This window comes from Alligator mississippiensis, chromosome 12 (genome assembly GCF_030867095.1).
Source record: "Alligator mississippiensis isolate rAllMis1 chromosome 12, rAllMis1, whole genome shotgun sequence".
Lineage (NCBI taxonomy): Eukaryota > Metazoa > Chordata > Crocodylia > Alligatoridae > Alligator > Alligator mississippiensis.
Genome location: NC_081835.1, coordinates 15,728,058 through 15,745,210, shown reverse-complemented (window position 1 = coordinate 15,745,210; position 17,153 = coordinate 15,728,058). Strand labels below are relative to the sequence as shown.

The 17,153-nt window shown below is 44.3% G+C and overlaps 1 protein-coding gene across 5 annotated transcripts in view; it reads left to right on the top strand.

Annotated features, from left to right (window-relative positions):
* Window positions 1–366: 366 nt before the first annotated feature.
* NR2C2 (nuclear receptor subfamily 2 group C member 2) overlaps window positions 367–17,153 on the top strand; it is a 78,823-nt gene continuing 62,036 nt past the window's right edge. For 2 of the 5 annotated variants that reach the window (XR_009456105.1, XM_059716016.1), the window contains exons 1-2: window positions 368–670; window positions 11,109–11,192. Coding sequence is in view for 2 of the 5 variants with exons in the window: in XM_059716016.1 (XP_059571999.1) it covers window positions 11,133–11,192 (60 nt within the window). In the remaining 3 variants the exon portion in view is untranslated. Of the gene's footprint in view, window positions 671–11,108; window positions 11,193–15,829; window positions 15,964–17,153 lie in introns of all 5 variants that reach the window. The other 3 variants (XM_059716018.1, XR_009456104.1, XM_059716017.1) reach the window with 3 other exon arrangements.

Here is a 17,153-nt window from a genome sequence, read left to right as displayed (position 1 = left end):
CAAAATGAAACTCACCTCCCCCCTCCCAAGCAGCCGAAGGACACACAAGCCTCACAGGTGAGAGAGACACCGGGATCCCCGTGTGTCCTGGCTCGTCCACTCGAAGGGTCACACACACCAGCATCAGGATCTCCCCAAAAGCCAGGACAATACACGAGGGGCCTGCCCCACCCCCCAGACATGAGGGGGCCCTGCCTCCACCCAGACACGAGGGGAATGGGCGCGTGGGGGGAGGGACCCCCCCCCCTACCTTCCGCGCCGGGGAGGGGGGCCCGGCTGGAACGCTGGCGCGCGAGCGTTCGGAGCGCTCAGGTAGCCCCTCCCCCGCCGTCCCCCGGCCCCGCCCCGCGAGGGGGATGGAGGGGGCCGCGGCCGGCGTGGTGCTGGGAAGAGGAAGCGGGGGGAGCGCTCCCAGGCGGCGGCGGCGGCGGCGGGGTCACGAACTCTGACCCCCGGCGGGGGTGCGGCGCAAAAAAAATAATAAAAATTAAAAAAAAATAATTGAAAAAAAAATATCCCTGGAAATAAAACCGCTCAGTCAGTAAACACCCGGGCCGGGCCGGGCCGGGCTGGGCCTCCCCGCCGCTCACCCGCCCGCGCCGCCCCCGCCCGCACGGCCCGGCCGGAGCCGGAGCTGGAGCCGGGGCCCCGCTTGGCGCCAAAACCTGAGGTAAATCCGTGCGGGCCGCGGCGGGGGGCGGCGGAGCGGGGAGTGGTGCGCGCCGCCCGCGCGCCGGGAAGATGGAGTCTGAGCGGGCGGAGGCGGCGGCTTGAACCCGACCCTTTTACCTTTGCCACCGGGAGGGCGGAGGGGAGGGGGCGGCGGGTACTTTGCATACGGGGCCGGGGCCGCCGCCATCTTCCCGGCCGCTCCCTCCGTCGCCGCCATGCCCGGGCTCTGCCCAGCCTAACAGCAGCGCGGACCGGAGCGAAAGAGGAGTGGGGGGGTCTAATGGCGGCGGCGGCCCCGCCTGGGACTTGGCCGCCCGCCAGCGCCGCCATCTTGTACTTCGCCGCGGCTCTCGGGTGTCCCCCCTCCCCCTCGCCTCATCGGCAGGCGGAGCCCTCTGTTTGACTGGCAGTGACCTCGGCCAATCGGCGCGGCCCCCGGCTGCCATGCGCTCATTGGTTCGAACGAGAGGAGGGAAAGCGACCCGCGAGGCCAAGTGCGAGGGGAGCGGCCTATGGGCGGAGGGGCCCCAGGGCACCAGTCTGGGGTACATATGTACACACGTGTGTGCATGCACATATATATGTGTGTGTGTGTGTGTATGTACATATGTGTGTGTATGTACATATGTGTGTGTGTATAGGGGGTGTGTGTGTGTATATATATATATTTATATATATATATATATATACATACATTACACACACCCATGTGTGAACACATACACGTGTGTGTATATATATGTGTGTATGGGGGGTGTATATATGTGTATGCATGTATATGTGTGTGTGTGTATATATGTATGTGTGCGTGTGTATGTGTGGGCTTATGTGTATATATGTGTGTATACGACTACACACATGAGTGTATGTGTGGATGTGTTATATGTACACACACGTGTATGTGTTTGTATGCACACAGTTTCCAATGGAACTAAAGAAATAGATAATGCACAAAAGGATTAAAAAATTATAGACCACAACCACCCCAACCACCGCTATGTATGATATTAAAGTGATAAGGACATCAGAACTTCCGTTTATTGAGTCAGACCCTGGGCTCACCTTGCCCAGTCTCCTATGTCACCCCACATCAGAGTGGATCCCTAAAGGCAGAGTGAACTGGATATGACCAGGGTCCCCACCCCGCACCTCTCTGCATCTCTCACTTACAGACTCCAGTATGGGGGCTGGGGTGGTGCGGCTGCTCAGGTCATGAGTTCAAGGCCATAGGAGAAGCACTCAGAGCACAGTCCTGTCTGATTTCAACAAATCTGTGAGTTCTGCTAAATGCCTTGTCACCAGGGCATGAAAAAAGGAAGGAAGCCTCCAGCATGTAAGGTCTAGGACAGGGGGGCTTTTTTTTTCTCGAACCACTTGAAAATTGCTGAGGGTCTCAGCGGACCACTTAAACTTTTTTTTGTTCTACAAATCAAAGCACGCTACTCATATTATAATATCAGTAGTCTTACCTTACAAGTACAGATATTCTCAATTGTTCCGCAACCTTTCTGTGGACCACCTAAATGGAGCTCGCATACTAGAGGCAGTCCGTGGACCACAGCTGGAGAACCTCTGGTCTAGGAAGTTCTAATTCAGAGGCTGTGTCTGTAACTCCCATGCTCCACAGCTGGTAGTAATGAATGACATGGCGGAAAAGGTTGAAACAGCTCAATCAATATAACTAACAGAGAAGCTTGGAAGTAAAGATATGATTTTAACAAGCATTAAATTAATTTAGCATTATGTTATTGACAGAATAATGAGATATAGCAAATAATTATTGCCTGGTTACAGTATGAATTTAATATTCTAAAGCAAATGTATTTTGTCAGATTCTCTTTCCACAATGACATTTGTTTATTTTTTAGTAGATGTTCCATATTTTTTTCATTTACATGAAATAAATACATTTCCTTTGTGTTGTTTTGATATATTTTGTTCATATGTTTGGTGTTCATATGCTAATTAAGTGTGCCTTCCTGGTTCCTAGTAAAATAAGACAACACTGTGGAGGGAGGTTAGAGCTGTTATCCTGGTTTAACAGATCAGGATGCTTCTACACAGAAGACCTGAATCTGCTGTTCACATTGAATAGCACATTTTTAGGTTGTTTTGGTGATTCTGGTGGAACTACTCACACAAATAGATATTACTCACTGTAAGTGCAGGTACCAGAACCTAATCAGTTGGACTTGATGATGATGATTAGGAAGATGAATGATTTATCTAGTCACCCACAGCTACATTAGAGAACAGGAGTGCTTAGTCTCTGGGAGGCCAGTGCTGCCTCCTTTAAGTCCACAGTCTGAAAATATGACTCTTACTACAATCTAGAGATTTTTTTCCCTGAATTTTTTAAATTATTTCTTAACTTTTGCTATTTTCAGTCAGTGGCGTAACTAGGCAGGTTGGCCAGGACCGCCGCTATAAGCACCAACTTAAAGAGGGGCAGAAAAAATAGTTGCAGTCAGCCACGCAATCACAATCCCACAGCCTGACAGTAACCAGAAGCTGCTCTGTGTGCCAGCTGCCCGGCCATGTTGCTACACCTCTGTTTTCAGTAGCTGGGAGAGCACATTTGTACCTATTGACTACCAAATTCACCACACTACTATAACTCCTTAGCTAGCTATGCCAGTGCATAAGTTGGGGATTTGTACTCCTGCATTCGATAGCCATCTCTGCTTGCACATGCAAACCATCACTTACCTAGGAGCAGTATTGTCTAGTGCAGGGGTGGGCAAAATGTGGCCCAAGGGCCAGATGCGGCCCGCCAGGCCATTCTATCCAGCCCGCAGGGCCCCTAAAAATTTAGAAAATTAATATTTATCTGCCCCCGGCTGCCTGTCATGCAGCCCTCGATGGCTTGCCAAAACTCAGTAAGTGATCCTCCGCCCGAAATAATTGCCTGCTCCTGATCTAGTGACTGGGACACTGGATTGGAACTTAGGAGACGAGGGTTTAATTCCCAGCTCTGCCACTGGTCACTTTGGTCAAAAGTCACTTCACCTCTGCATCTGTTTCCTCACTTGAAGAAAAGGAATAAAGATTCTTTGAGAACAATGGATGAAAGGCACTAAAAGCCAAGTGGTAATGTTATTCCTGAAACCCATTGTATGTCAGAAAATGGAAACAGTAAACATCTTTGTTTCATTTGGAAATCAGGTATACTGTGTAGATCCTATTTTCTGACACTTTCTCTGGTCGAAGACCTTGAATCACACATTTTCCTTTCATTTTTTAAATAAATTTCTTTAAAAGTAATTTTTAATGGATGCCTGTTAAATATGATGGCAAGAGATGGTAGATTAACCATATTTTCCATAAATTTTATAATTTCTAAACTGACAGAGAAGGTTCTTAGGGTGAATCTGATATCTTTTATTAGACCAACTTAAATAGTTGGAAAACAATTATTAAGCAAGCTTTCAGGTTCAAAAACCCTTTGTCAGGCTAAGGAAGTTTCAGCAGCTGGTGTGTGCTCTTCTTGGAGGTAATGAAAAGTAAAGAAGCCAGGGGCTGGGCTGGTATGCATACAAGACAGGTAGTCAGTGAAAATGTAGATTGAGGAGTCAATGGGTGAGAGACAGGCTGGGGAGCGGTGGGGGGAAGTGACAGAAGGGGGATGAAAGTGGAGAGATACCTGGGGAGTTAGATGTCAGGCAGGTTATAATGTGTCATGAAGCCAATGTCTGTATTTAGTCCATGATTTTTAGTATCCAGGAGGTTGTTGAAGTGGAGCTCATAGGCTTGTCTCTGGGAAGTGTTGTGTAAGTTTCCTTTGAGGAGAGAGAGTTTTCTTGTGAGAATGTGCCCCCACAGGTAATTGGGTATTTCTGTCTTTGATAGATTTCCGGTGTGCGTTCATTCTGGTGCGCAGTTGTTGTTTGGTCTCTCCTACGTATTTTCCATCAGGGCATTTGGTGCATTGGATGAGAGATATTACATTTCTGGAGGTGCAGCTGTAAGATCCAGGGATGCTGATGGCTCTGTTGTGGGGTGTAGTAATTGTGGGGGTGGTGGAGATGTGTTGGCAGGTTTTGCATCTCTTGTCATGGCACGGTCTGGATCCTTTTGGTGTGCTCTGGGCCTGAGGAAGTTTGCTTCTGGTGATGAGGTTAACGAGGTTCGATGCTCGTTTGAAGGCTAGGATGGGTGGCTCTGGGAAGACCTTTTTAAGAATAGGGTCTCTTTCTAGCATGGGTTGCAATTGTTTGAGGATTTTCTGTACAGGTTCAAGCGAGGAGTGATAGGTCATAACCAGTGGTGTGGGATTTGTGGGGGTTTTTCTTCTGTACTGCAGCAGTTCTTCACGTGGTATCCAGGTGGCTCTTTCAAACGTGTGATCTATCTCTCTGGAGGAGTGTCCTTGTTGTGTGAAAGCCTTTTTGAGATTGGTGAGGTGGCGATCCCAGGTGTTCTCTTCAGTGCAAATTCGGTGGTATCTGAGGGCTTGGCTGTATATCACAGCTTTTTTGGTGTGTTTAGGGTGATTGCTGGTTGTGTGCAGATATGTATGTTGGTGTGTGGATTTCTTGTATAATGTGGTCTGTATTTTACCCTTCTGGATACTGATCATCGTGTCTAAAAAGGAGATGTTGGTGCTGGAGTATTCTAGAGAAAGTTGGATGGAGGGATGGTGATTGTTGAATTTCTGATGGAACTCAATCAGAGATTGTAGGTTTTCAGTCCAAATGATGAAGATGTCATCATTTGTATCTTAAGTATAGCAAGGGTTTGATGGTGCGGTTCTTGAGGAAATCTTCTTCCAGGTAGCTCATAAAAAGGTTGGCATACTGTGGGGTCATTTTGGTGCCCATAGCTGTTCCCATCATCTGGAGGAAGTGTTGATTATTAAAAGTGAAATTGTGTGTGTGGATGAAGTGTCTAAGGTCAGTAATATCTTTGGGTCTGTATTCTGAGTTGTAATCTTGTTCCTGTAGATATGTAAGGCAGGCTTGGATGCCATCCTGGTGTGGGATGTTGGTATATAGGCTGGTAATGTCCAGGGTGGCTAGGAGGGTGTTGCTGGGAAGGTGGTCTATGTTTTTAAGTTTCCGTAGAAAGTAGTGTCTGTAGTGTCTTGTACAAAACTTGTTCTGTGAGTGACAAGCGGTTTTAGGATTGATTCAACGAAACCCAAAAAAAATCAGATTGGACACCTCACAGTGGACAAAACCATAACCTTGACCACTACAATGACTGCTTCAGGGAAAGAATGAACAATGAAATAATCAGCAACACACGCCACCACAACAACCTCTCTCTACCAGAGAAAAAGGCCATAGAATCTCTAAGATCGAACCACCTAATAGTAATAAAACCAGCAGATAAAGGAGGAGCCATAGTCCTCCTCAACCGTGAAGACTACATAAAGGAAGCCAACAGACAGCTCTCTGACACCACCTACTACAAAGAACTACAAGAAGATCCTACTCCCCTTTTCACCAAGAAATTCAACAATACCATCAAATCATTTCCATCAAGACTACAAGAAAAACTACACACCTTGATCCCCCCCCCACTACCTAACCCGGGGACTTTTTACATGCTCCCTAAATCCACAAACAAGGGAACCCTGGCAGACCTATCATATCCAACCATGGGACCCTAACTGAGGAAATATCAGGTTTCGTTGAATCAATCCTAAAACCGCTTGTCACCCACAGAGCAAGTTTTATACAAGACACTACAGACTTTCTACAGAAACTTAAAAATATAGACCACCTTCTCAGCAACACCCTCCTAGCCACTAAGGTGCATGGTTGATAGTCCACAGGTTGTAAGTTTGAGGCCCTAGCAGAAGTACTCATAGTACAGCCATGTCAGCAGAATTTGCAGATGTATCAGAATACAGTAGACCAGTGATTCTCAAAGTGGTGGTCCGCAGACTGGTTGCTGGTCCACAGTGAGTTACCAGGAAAGAAAGAAATATTTGCCGGTCCGCAGCAAGTTGCCAGGAAAGAAAGAAATGTATTTTCAGAAGCATAACATTGATATGTCATAGCACCACAGTTTGTACATTCCAACACTCCAGGTGACGTCACGTCGTGCGAGGTGAGGAAAGAGAAAGAAACAGCCGGTCGCGCATTTGTGTAGCACTGTTACACGCAGTTGCTGCCACCAGAACTGGACACTGGTCCCTGGCCCACTAGAAAAAGAATTGCCGGTCTGCCACATCAGATAGTTTGAGAAGCACTGCAGTAGACCCTCAATTTACACGAGTACTGCATTCCAGGGGGATTTTGTGTAAGTTGGGATGACATTCCCCATAGGAAATAATAGAATAGCGAGGGGTTGTGTACTGTAGTCATAGCTTTTTTTTCCCCTTTTCTCGGTGGAATCATCTTTAGGAGGCACATCTGGCGTCTCACCTATGCATCTTGAGATGCCACTACCACAATGGTGGCACACCTCCTCTTGATTCCACCTGCAAATCTTGTAAGGTGTTTGCATATATACACGGATCTTGCAACTGTTTGCGTATATACACAAATGACGCGCATCTCGAGGGGCATTTTCCAGTCCAGCCCTAACAAAAAATAGCATAAACGCAAGACGCACATAAATCAGAATTGCATAAATTGGGGGTCTACTGTATCTTGTCACAAGGACCTGGGAAGGAAAGAAAGAGACGTTCAGGTTTCAGGAGTGACTTTGTTTGATGAGACTTCTGGGGCTTACCAGTTCATGCAGGTCTAAGTTGTTTTTGCACAGATTTCTAGACTTGAACATGTAACCTTTTTGTTTGTTTGTTTTTCTGCCTGGTTGCCATAAACATCACCTATGGCTAGTCAATCAATGGCAATAGAAACACCACCGCAACACCTTTACTTCTTAAGTTTTCTTCTTCAAGATTATTTGAATTCCAACATTCTGGGTGCTCCAGGACAGCTCTTTTCTTACTGGAATGTAACCACATTTCTCCTTTGTGGAGAATGAGTGCCTGCTCAAGTTGGGCCAATAATGGATTTTCTAGGTTATTTATAATGAATTACATCCATGATTTATAATTTCTGATAAACAAAAGTCAAACTTCTACAATATTTGGTGAATCTAAAAAAAGTTTTAAAAAACCTGGTTTCTGGCCAAAGGAAACATTTGGTTTGACCAAGAAAATTTAGTTTCAATTTTAGAGATAACTGATGTGGTTATATTTAGTGTAGGTGGTATTTTAGAAAAAAAATCACTCTAGATTTTTTTTCTCCCCCATCCTGCCTGAAAGGGTCATTGGCAATACTAGTGGCCTGAGGATGACTTCCAGTGTTGGCACGTTAGAAGTTTTTAGCATATTTAAACACAAAGCCCAAACTGTTCTTGTATACTCTGGACGTGTCTTAAAGGCATATACCACCATTCTATGAGGCTTGTCAAAGCATACCTGCAATACAGTTGTTGTTAGATAGCAATATGTAGTACACGACATAATGTCAATGAACAGTAAAAGTTGGGTTCCAGATTCCAAAGTTCAAAGTATACGTTGTTGACAAGTAGGATTTTTTTAGCTTATTTAGTTTCAGTTAGCCTTTAACTAGGGAAACATGCAGTAAAATCTGAACCCCACAATGACTGTACTCCTATAAGTAATAAAAAGTCCACTGAAAGAGAGAGGCTGAAATCCTGGCCTCATTAAAGTCAATGACAAAATTCCCATTGACATCAGCATGGCTAAGATTTCAATTTGAATGTGTAGAAAAATAATAACTATCTTCAACACTGTTTCTACTAAATAGTATTGACACTAGGTAAGTGGGTCTCTTACCCTGGGCCTTAGACAGGCAAGTCAGCTCTATTCTCAGGACAGTTTTTAGTCTTCACAAGAAAGACTGTATCCAAACTTTCTTCTCTCAAAACATTAAGAAAGAAATGGTCCTACCTCTGAGCTTCTTCCCAGCATTTCCCTTCTGAAGTTTTTAGCCTATTTTGTGGCTCCTCCCCATCAACTGGACATCACTTCCACATGGCCCAAAGCCTCCCAGCCAAGCAAACTGTTATCTGCTCATCTGCAATTGGGTTCCAAGCCTCTTGTGGGGTGGAGGGAGGAGCATCTCCTTACACCAGTCTGGCCCTGGCTTGGCAATGGTTATCTGAAATTGGGCTGAATATAGCTTGGGCTAACTGCTGAACCATATTCAACTGCAACCACTACAAACATCCTTGGTCAGTCACTGTCTTATTTCAGAATATTGTCAGCTTCTGGTCCCCTCATGCAATCAATACATTTCCCTTAGCTAATCCACTTCTAAATAGATGAGAAACTCAGTATTAAAACATCTAGTTATAATTTTGGCATTTGCTAAGTATATGTATAAGGTGTGTTTCTCTTTCCATTGGGAAGTCAGTTCTCCCTCCCCACTCTCACTTTATATTTGAAGCAGAATATTGTGTATAGGTTTCCCTCACTATGCGGGTTCTGTATGTGTACATTCACTCTTATGTGATTATCCTTTTTATACCGAAAATTCGTTGTATGCGAGGTAAATTCACTCATGTGATCGGTGTGGTGGAAGCCCACAGTCAGCTGCTTTGTGCTGTACATTGTGGGAGTGACACGCACCAAAATAGTCTCCTGTGTGGAGCTGTGCTACTTGCTCGTTGTCTGAGACACGTGTTTCTGTAGTTGCCATCCCCATTATGATAGTGCCCTGTGCTTGTGTGTACTGTCTGCTGTTGGAGAGTACCAAAATCGCCTTGTAAAAGTGGTAGAAATGGGTCTGGGGGTCAGTACAGTCGAGGTCTTGGAATGTATCTCTATTTGCTATAGTGGGTTCCCTTTATGCAAATTCGAGTTATGTGCCATTTTCCAGAAACTCTTGTATAGCATAAAGCGAGGGAAACCTGTATCTGTCATGTTAGAAAGATACAATGGTAACATGTGAGTCAATCCATGCTATTTAACAGAATAGCTGATGGTAATGCTACAATAAAATGATGCAGCCCCAAATTATAATTCCAAATGTAAAAGTTGAAAAGCAGTGAGAGTAAGCACTGAAGATGCCTTCTGTGGAAGATAGAAATGGACTTGTTGCCACTGTTCCACATGGAGTTTATGATTTTTCTGGCATCTACTGAAATGAAAGTCATGACTTTTTGCAGAAGATTAGTGAAAGATGAAAAGTCAGAAATAGTTATCCCTAGTTTCCATGTTCTTCCAGTGGCTTTTCCCTGTTCCTGGTCAATTTTATCCTTGACTAAAGTATACAGCATTTATCTGTGACCATAGACAGAAAAATATCTGTGGAAAACTAGAACTTTTGTCTTTCTTCTTTAATATCTGCTGGCCAAAATTTTTGCCATGCTTCCCATTTCTTTTCAAACAAATGGCCAAACGTTTAAGTATTGTTGATTGGGATTTCAAGCCCTCTGAGTAGTAGGTGTTTGGGTGTAAAAATGATTTTAGAGATATTAGAAACTCTGCTTAACAAGCTTGAGAAAGAGAAGGGCAGGTTCCAGGCTTCATCAAGCACAGCATTTTGTTGGCCTGTTGACTAATAGCAATCATTGATGTTTCCTGATACTTGACTGTGTAGGACTGATTTACAAAGTTTTGAGTATTAATCATTGTAAAATACATATAGTTTCTGCTTGTTAAGTTTCCAGGAGAAGCCATAAAAGGCATTTGTATTAAGCACAGGAACAGAGAAACAAACCCTTATTTAAGGTCTATATTTTAGAATCTTTCTGGACATACTTTTCTCCTGGACATACTTTTATTTTTGCTTTACTTTATTTTGGATTTATCAGACTATGAACCTGCAGTTGTATCAGGAGCAGGAAGCAAGCACTCTGAAATGTTTTCTTCTCCCAGTGATAATAGTGTCATAGGATCATGGTAAGGTAGATAACTCAGTAGTTAAAGATAGAAAGGATGAGTTAGATATCCCCATCTATTTTCCTTTCACTGCAAGATTGTGTTTAAAAAATGCATAATAGCAATCTCATAGAATGGCTCAGTAAAACTGTTCTCCAGTACCATTTTTAATAACCATCTTTCTTGCAACACAAAAAGACATAGAAGCTATTCATTTAATTGTAATGTTTTCTCTTTTCATTGACTAGGAATTAAACCGAGCTTTTTAAAGAACTGTGAATTCCACAAACAGGATGGATAGTTGAAGTTCAAATTGGTCCTTTCTCATTTTAAAAATGAATGTTTCATCTCCTAGTTTTAAATTGTGGGGCAGAAATATTAAATGAGTTGATTTTAAAAGAAAAGTAATAATGTTATTCCTGTAATTTTAGAAGATCTTGGTGTTTTGATAACAATATTCCCCACCTAGGCACTAAATCTATGCACTGCTTTCTGATTTGTCAGATTCATTTGGCAGTGATATAAATTCACAGGAAGCTGCATCATATATTTAATATTACTTAATAATGACAAGAAGTCTAATTTTTCTTTGCCTGATGGAAGTTGCTGGCATCTTTCCAAACAGGTTCTCTAATGATCTTGTTTCACCATGGCAACCAATATGGAGGTGCTGGCTCAGCAGATAGTGGAGACACAGCAGGTGGCTGAGGTGAGTGACAGATGATATTACAGTATATGCCACAGTTGCTTTTGAATGGAAAAATATGCCCGTGCGTTTTGCTGTTTACAACTGATCTGATGGGAAATAGAAGGTATTTATAGAACAGCAATTCCCCACACATGTGATGACATGCAAGGCACCAAGCCAAAGTGCGGTTCAGTCACCATACTTCATTTTAGCGGACTCAATTGGAGATGTGCAAAAATAGGACACTTGCCTATTATCTGCATGGAAAATTGATTGATTGTTTTACAGCGTTCATAATACAAAATAAAAGAGATAAAACAATGCTTTTGTCTGGCACTTAATGTGTTTCTACATTTCACTTGGTACGTCACTTAAATCTGGAGCCTTGGTTCAACTACTTAGTGAATGTACTAAACTGGCAGGGGTTTTAGTAGATTAGAATTCAGATTTGCCTCATGCCTATAGCTATAAAACCACAAAAACAACTTTAAGGTGATGTCAATTAATGGCCTTACACATATCCACTAAAACACTAGAAGGTAAACATTGACCTTCTAGAGCAGGGGTGTCCACCCTTTTTGAATTTGGGGCCAGATCATGAACTTTTTATCACACAGTGGGCCAGCGAGCCATATTCAAAGACCTCACAGGAAGCGGTATCACATCACCCCCCCTGAAACGAAAGTACAGTGTTTACTTTCATTTCCCGTTGCAGCACCTCGGGCCTCGGAAAGTGGCTTGGTGGGCCGCATGTTGGACAAGCCTGTTCTGGAGCCAGTTCATCAGCATTGAGAGTCAACATTATTGTGGCAATAGAAGATAACCTTTGTGTTTTCTCCAGTTAGCAAATATGAGTGAAGTCCTTAGATATATAGAGCTTGGATTATTTTTTAATTTTACTTGGCTTAATTTCTTTCTACCGTCTGTCATATGATTAGGGGATGTTGTACATGATGTGTACTCGGGAGTCTGCATTTTTCAACAGAGGGCTGCTTAAGCATACGGACAGTTTTGCCAAATTGCCACACAGCCTTGCCAACTTGCCAGGCCGCTGATATTACTAGGGGGGCAAGATTTTCTTGGCCAATACCGATAGCCATTTATACCAGCCATATTGCCCAAAACCGATCTGCTAACTGATATTTAGTAATAAAGCTCATTGAATGGGTTTTAGTTCAAGTGCTCCCACCACCATTTCTAAGCATGGGGACGCTGATACAGGACACACAGCAGCACTTTAATTAGAGCGGCTCTTGGAGCAATTCTAAATAAAGCACCTCCTCCCCCCTCCCAGAGGCTCCCTGCTGGGGGATAGGACTGTGCTGCACACAGCAGCAGGTGGGGGAGCGGCTGCCTCAGCCCCTGCCCTTCAGGCTCAGGACAGCTACCTGAGTCTGCCCACAGTTTTGTAGTCTCTGGGTACTTTAACTAGAGTGGCTCTTGGAACCTCTAATTAAAGCACCGCCCCCTCCCCCCCACTACTGGCCAGAGCACATGCAAGAGTGCCCCATGCCACTTGCAGCCCCTCCTCTTCAGGCTCAGACATGGGCAGTACTGGGGGTGGGGGTGGGTTAGGAGGGCTATGGCCACCCCAAAATTTGCCTTTGCACCCCCCACCTGTAGCCACCTTTCCCAGCATCACCACTGCCCACCCCGCAAAGCTGAGTCTACCAGCCAGCCCTGTGCAAGTCACCATGCAAAAGTGTGGCAGTCCTGGCAGGGGCATCGCCAGCTTCTTCCCAGTGAGGAAGTTGAGCTTGGAGTGGGCAGGAGTGAGGCAGGCAGCAGCAGTGCTGGGAGGGGTGGCTACAGGGGCTAAGGCGAATTTTGGGGAGGCCATAGCCCCCCTCAAGCACCCTGGCCCAGGTCCCTTCCACTGAGAAGAGGCTGGCACTGCTCCTGGGCTTGGGGCAGCTGCATGAGCCTGAGAATATCCAGGGCTGGATGGTCTACAGGTACTTTAAGTAGAGTGGCTCTCAGAGTCACTCCAGTTAAAGCGCTGCCTCCGGCCCCCCCAACTCCCAGAGACTCCCCTCCAGGGGAAGGGCCCTGCTGCATGGGGCGGGGGCAGGGAGCAGCTGCCTCAGCCTCTTCTGGGCTCTGCCCCTGGGGTGCAGACCCCTGGGCATCATAGGTTAAGTCACACTAGGTCAGGGTGGGCAGCTGCATCCGCCCCAGTTATCTCTGCTGTATTCGCACCTTTTACAGCGGCCAACCCAGCCTGCAGTCTGCGCTGCACCGTGCTCCGCTCCAGCTCAGGCCTCCCGCCAGTGCGGCGATGGGGGTGTATCCGGGGTTATTGCAGTTTGCGGGAGGGAACCCAGGTTGCTGGGGGCCCTGCCATAATTAATTATCAGACAACATTATCTGCTACAACGGCCAAAAAAAAGCCGATAATGTTAATTTTCCTTTTATTAGTGCTGATCTGATACCCAACCATTATAATGGTGCACCTCTAGATATTACTCTGGCAGACTGCCTGCCTGTCTTTAGTTCTTGGACCCCTGACTCCAGGGACCCCTGACCTAGTATCATAAGTGGGTAGGTCTGAGCTTTGCTAACGGGGTGGGTGCTAAAATGGAATGGGGTGGAGTGCGGGGGAAGGATATGTCACTTTTTTCTTTTTGCCCCATGTATCCACAGCAAAAACAAAGGTGACATCCCTACTTGCAGCTATAAACCTCCAACCCCTGCCCCTGCACTGTGCGCTGTCATCCCACAGGGTCAGTATTGGCCAGTTATGCCTCTGTCCTGACCCACTGACCTATAATTATGCTTTGAAGACCCTAGGAGCTGTATGTGCTAGGTAATCTTATGGGCTAAAATACTTTTGGAAATGAATTTGAAAATGCAAATTTTATATACAAAACTTCTCTCTATAAAGTACAATGGAATCATGTTTAAGAACTAAAACATTCAACACATGAAAATTTCACTTTGGAAACTGCCAATCACATTTACACTTGAATTTGCTCTCTAAGAAGTTTATATGGTAAGTTTCAAGTTTGTCCAAACTGGTCGTAGAAGAATTTGAAAATCAAAATGTATAATGAAAATACTGGCAGATCCTTAACTATTTTGGCATGAATGGGATGCTGTAATCACATGTAAGGCACATAAAATATGTGATTCTTGTAATTCCCCGTACAGGAGAATGCACCGTGGTAACATAGTGTGCTGATTGTATCTTGCCACTGGAGAGATTAGTCCTACCCAAGAGTATGTGAAGCTCTGATTTTCTTCCTGGCTGGTGGGTAACTAGGGGGTTTAATCTCTTCATGTTATTAGACTCTTCCTTAACTTTATATGCCTGTGCTGCATAACACGCAGAGATTTTTATTCATGGGAAAATAATACTCATAAAAAAAAAATTGTCAAAACATCTGTTAATTCTTAATGAGACAATGCTACTTTTAAATCTTGAGCCATCTTTTTATACATGGTTGGCTGCTTCCTATGTTTTCTTCTAAGTTAGATACATTTTTTAAATCCAGTTTAGTAAATGATTCATCTTTTTGAAATACAATAGAGATGGGTATTTGTATTCCAAGTAGTTTCTTGGCAAGAAGGGAGAAGATTAATTGGTTTGAATAGTGTAAAAATTTGGCCTTGACCTTAAAAAATGAGAGCCTTTCTTCCAGAAGTTAGATGTTTTATCAAGGAAAATCAAATGAGGAAGGAAAAGACAGTCATTAATCATATACTGCTCCTGAGATATGAATTTTAAAGTGGTTAGTTGTGGACAAGATAATTTAATGCAAATGCTGACATATTTAGTTACATATACGGAAATTTCTTCAACCTGACTGCTGCTCTGTGTTGGTTGAGAACTCAGATGCCAAGCAACAAATCAGGTTGTGTTGTAGGAAGAGACTCATCAATGCAGCTTTTTTCTCTCACTGTTCAGTAATTTGTCAGGTTTTATTTCTCTGAGTTACTAACTTATAGTGACCACTAATTAATACTCCCTAATAAACATTAATAGTGAGGAACATAGTATCAATTTTCATTGTAGGAAAGATTTTCTGAAGGTGCTCTTGTGATACTTCATCTAAGGAGTAATTCAATCTAGCTGCATCTCCTTTTCTTTTCTTTATAGCGAAGCATTGTTTGTTGTTTCTCCAGCTCCTCTTTTCAGGGGGCTAGGATGAGATTTCTTTTTCTCCCTTTCTGGAGACATGGGCTGTTATTTACTGGGTTTTATTCATGGCTCATTGGGCTTGAGAACAGCTAGGATATTTCTTAGGGATTTTCTACAGTTGCTTCACATCCTGAGCAGCTTAAAAAATATCATGTATATTTAACCAGTATGTATAAACTGCAAATGCTGCTTTACTCAGGGCTTTCTGTGGAACTCTGAATATACCTTCTGTCACTGGTTTAACATGGGACTCAGAGGCCACTTGGGGCTTAAAGTGGGGCCCTGGAGAGCGGCTCTCTTGAAAATTTGGTTTGTTTTTACCAGGTTAGGAATTGAAAATATGTTCCCTAAGCTGTGCTTGTCATTTTTAAACTGAAGTAATTTGAACCATAGCTGTACTATGGGGAGGAGTTGGAGGCCTCGCCTCCTACCTCTTCTTGTGCAGTATCTCAAACATCTCTGATGTGAGAAGGAAGCACTCTGAGCAGTTGGTGGTACTTTCCCTTCTGTGTTCCAGCTGCTCATCAACTGACCGACTGCTGCATCCCTGTAGATGGAGGTGAAAGTAGCACTAGATGCTTCGTCACCTGCCAGACTGTGAAAGCCTCAGGCAGAGAAGTTAGATGTTTCACTGACTCTGCCAGAGTTGAGGTGAGTGTCTTGCAAGGGATAGGTTTCTTCCCTTGGGTAGCTGTCTAGTTCAGGTGATGGGGGAAAAAGGAATAACTCAGAGCCAGAAAGTAGTTACAACTCTCTTATTTACCATCCCATTCCTCGTTAAAACTTCTCTAGTTTTTATCAGTTGACTGTTTTACCCCAAACTGTGCAGTGGACTGGCATAGCTGAAAAATTCAGGACACTTACCACCATCCCTTCCTGCCTGCATCAGGCACTGGAGAGAAGTGGATACAAGAGCAGTCTGCAAAAGCTCCCTGCCTGCTGGTATCACACTCATGCCAAGTTAATCGGCAGCTGCAAGCAGGCAGTTGACTTTCACTGTCTCCATAAATGAAGAGGATTATTTAAAATATTTGAAAAAAGGAGGTGGCATTTTGAAAATAAACCACCCATGACCTTCCTGAAGTATTGTATTTTGCCTTCAGACTGAAAAAGATGGAAAGAGCTGCCACACGGAGTATCGGCTAAGAAAGATTCAGACAATGATGATTGTTATCTCTTCTTCAACTGTATACTTGCTCTGAAATCCATACTGCTGCTTTTTGCCCCCGTTCACACCCCTGCACATGGGGTTGGCGCAGGGAAAAATGCTCTGGGTGGGGTGGAGGAGGCTGAGACCAGCACCTTGTTTGGCCTTAGGAGCCTTACTTGGGGTCCTGGGGGCCTCCCGGTGCTCCAGCAGTGGCGATCTGGGCATGGCTCTGGCTGCTGGCCAGGCTCCAGTTTCGTGTGGCACAAAGTGCTGCCATATGTGCCACTCCACGTTTTCTGCAGGTTTTTTATACCAGAATTTCCTGGTATCTAAATTTAGCTCTGCACTGCAAATATGCAGCATGGCGAACCAAATCGTACGTGCAGGGTATGTTCTGCAGCGCTTCAACAGCCTTTGAGGCACCACAAAATGCATGTGCTTGCTCATATGGACGTGGCCAGTGACGGCAAAAAGCTGTCATTCTGATCTGGTGAAACTTTCACTTCGGAGTAAGGAGTGAGTTACTTCCCATCATTATGAACCATTTTCTTATTTCAGAATACATTTTCAAAGTGGAATATCGAATGCTAAAGTTTCTCAGTTTTAAAGGTCAGATTTCTTTACATCATGTTCTGGGACTACACCTACCCACTGAATCACCAAAAGTGTGTCATTAAAATTAAGGCCTGAG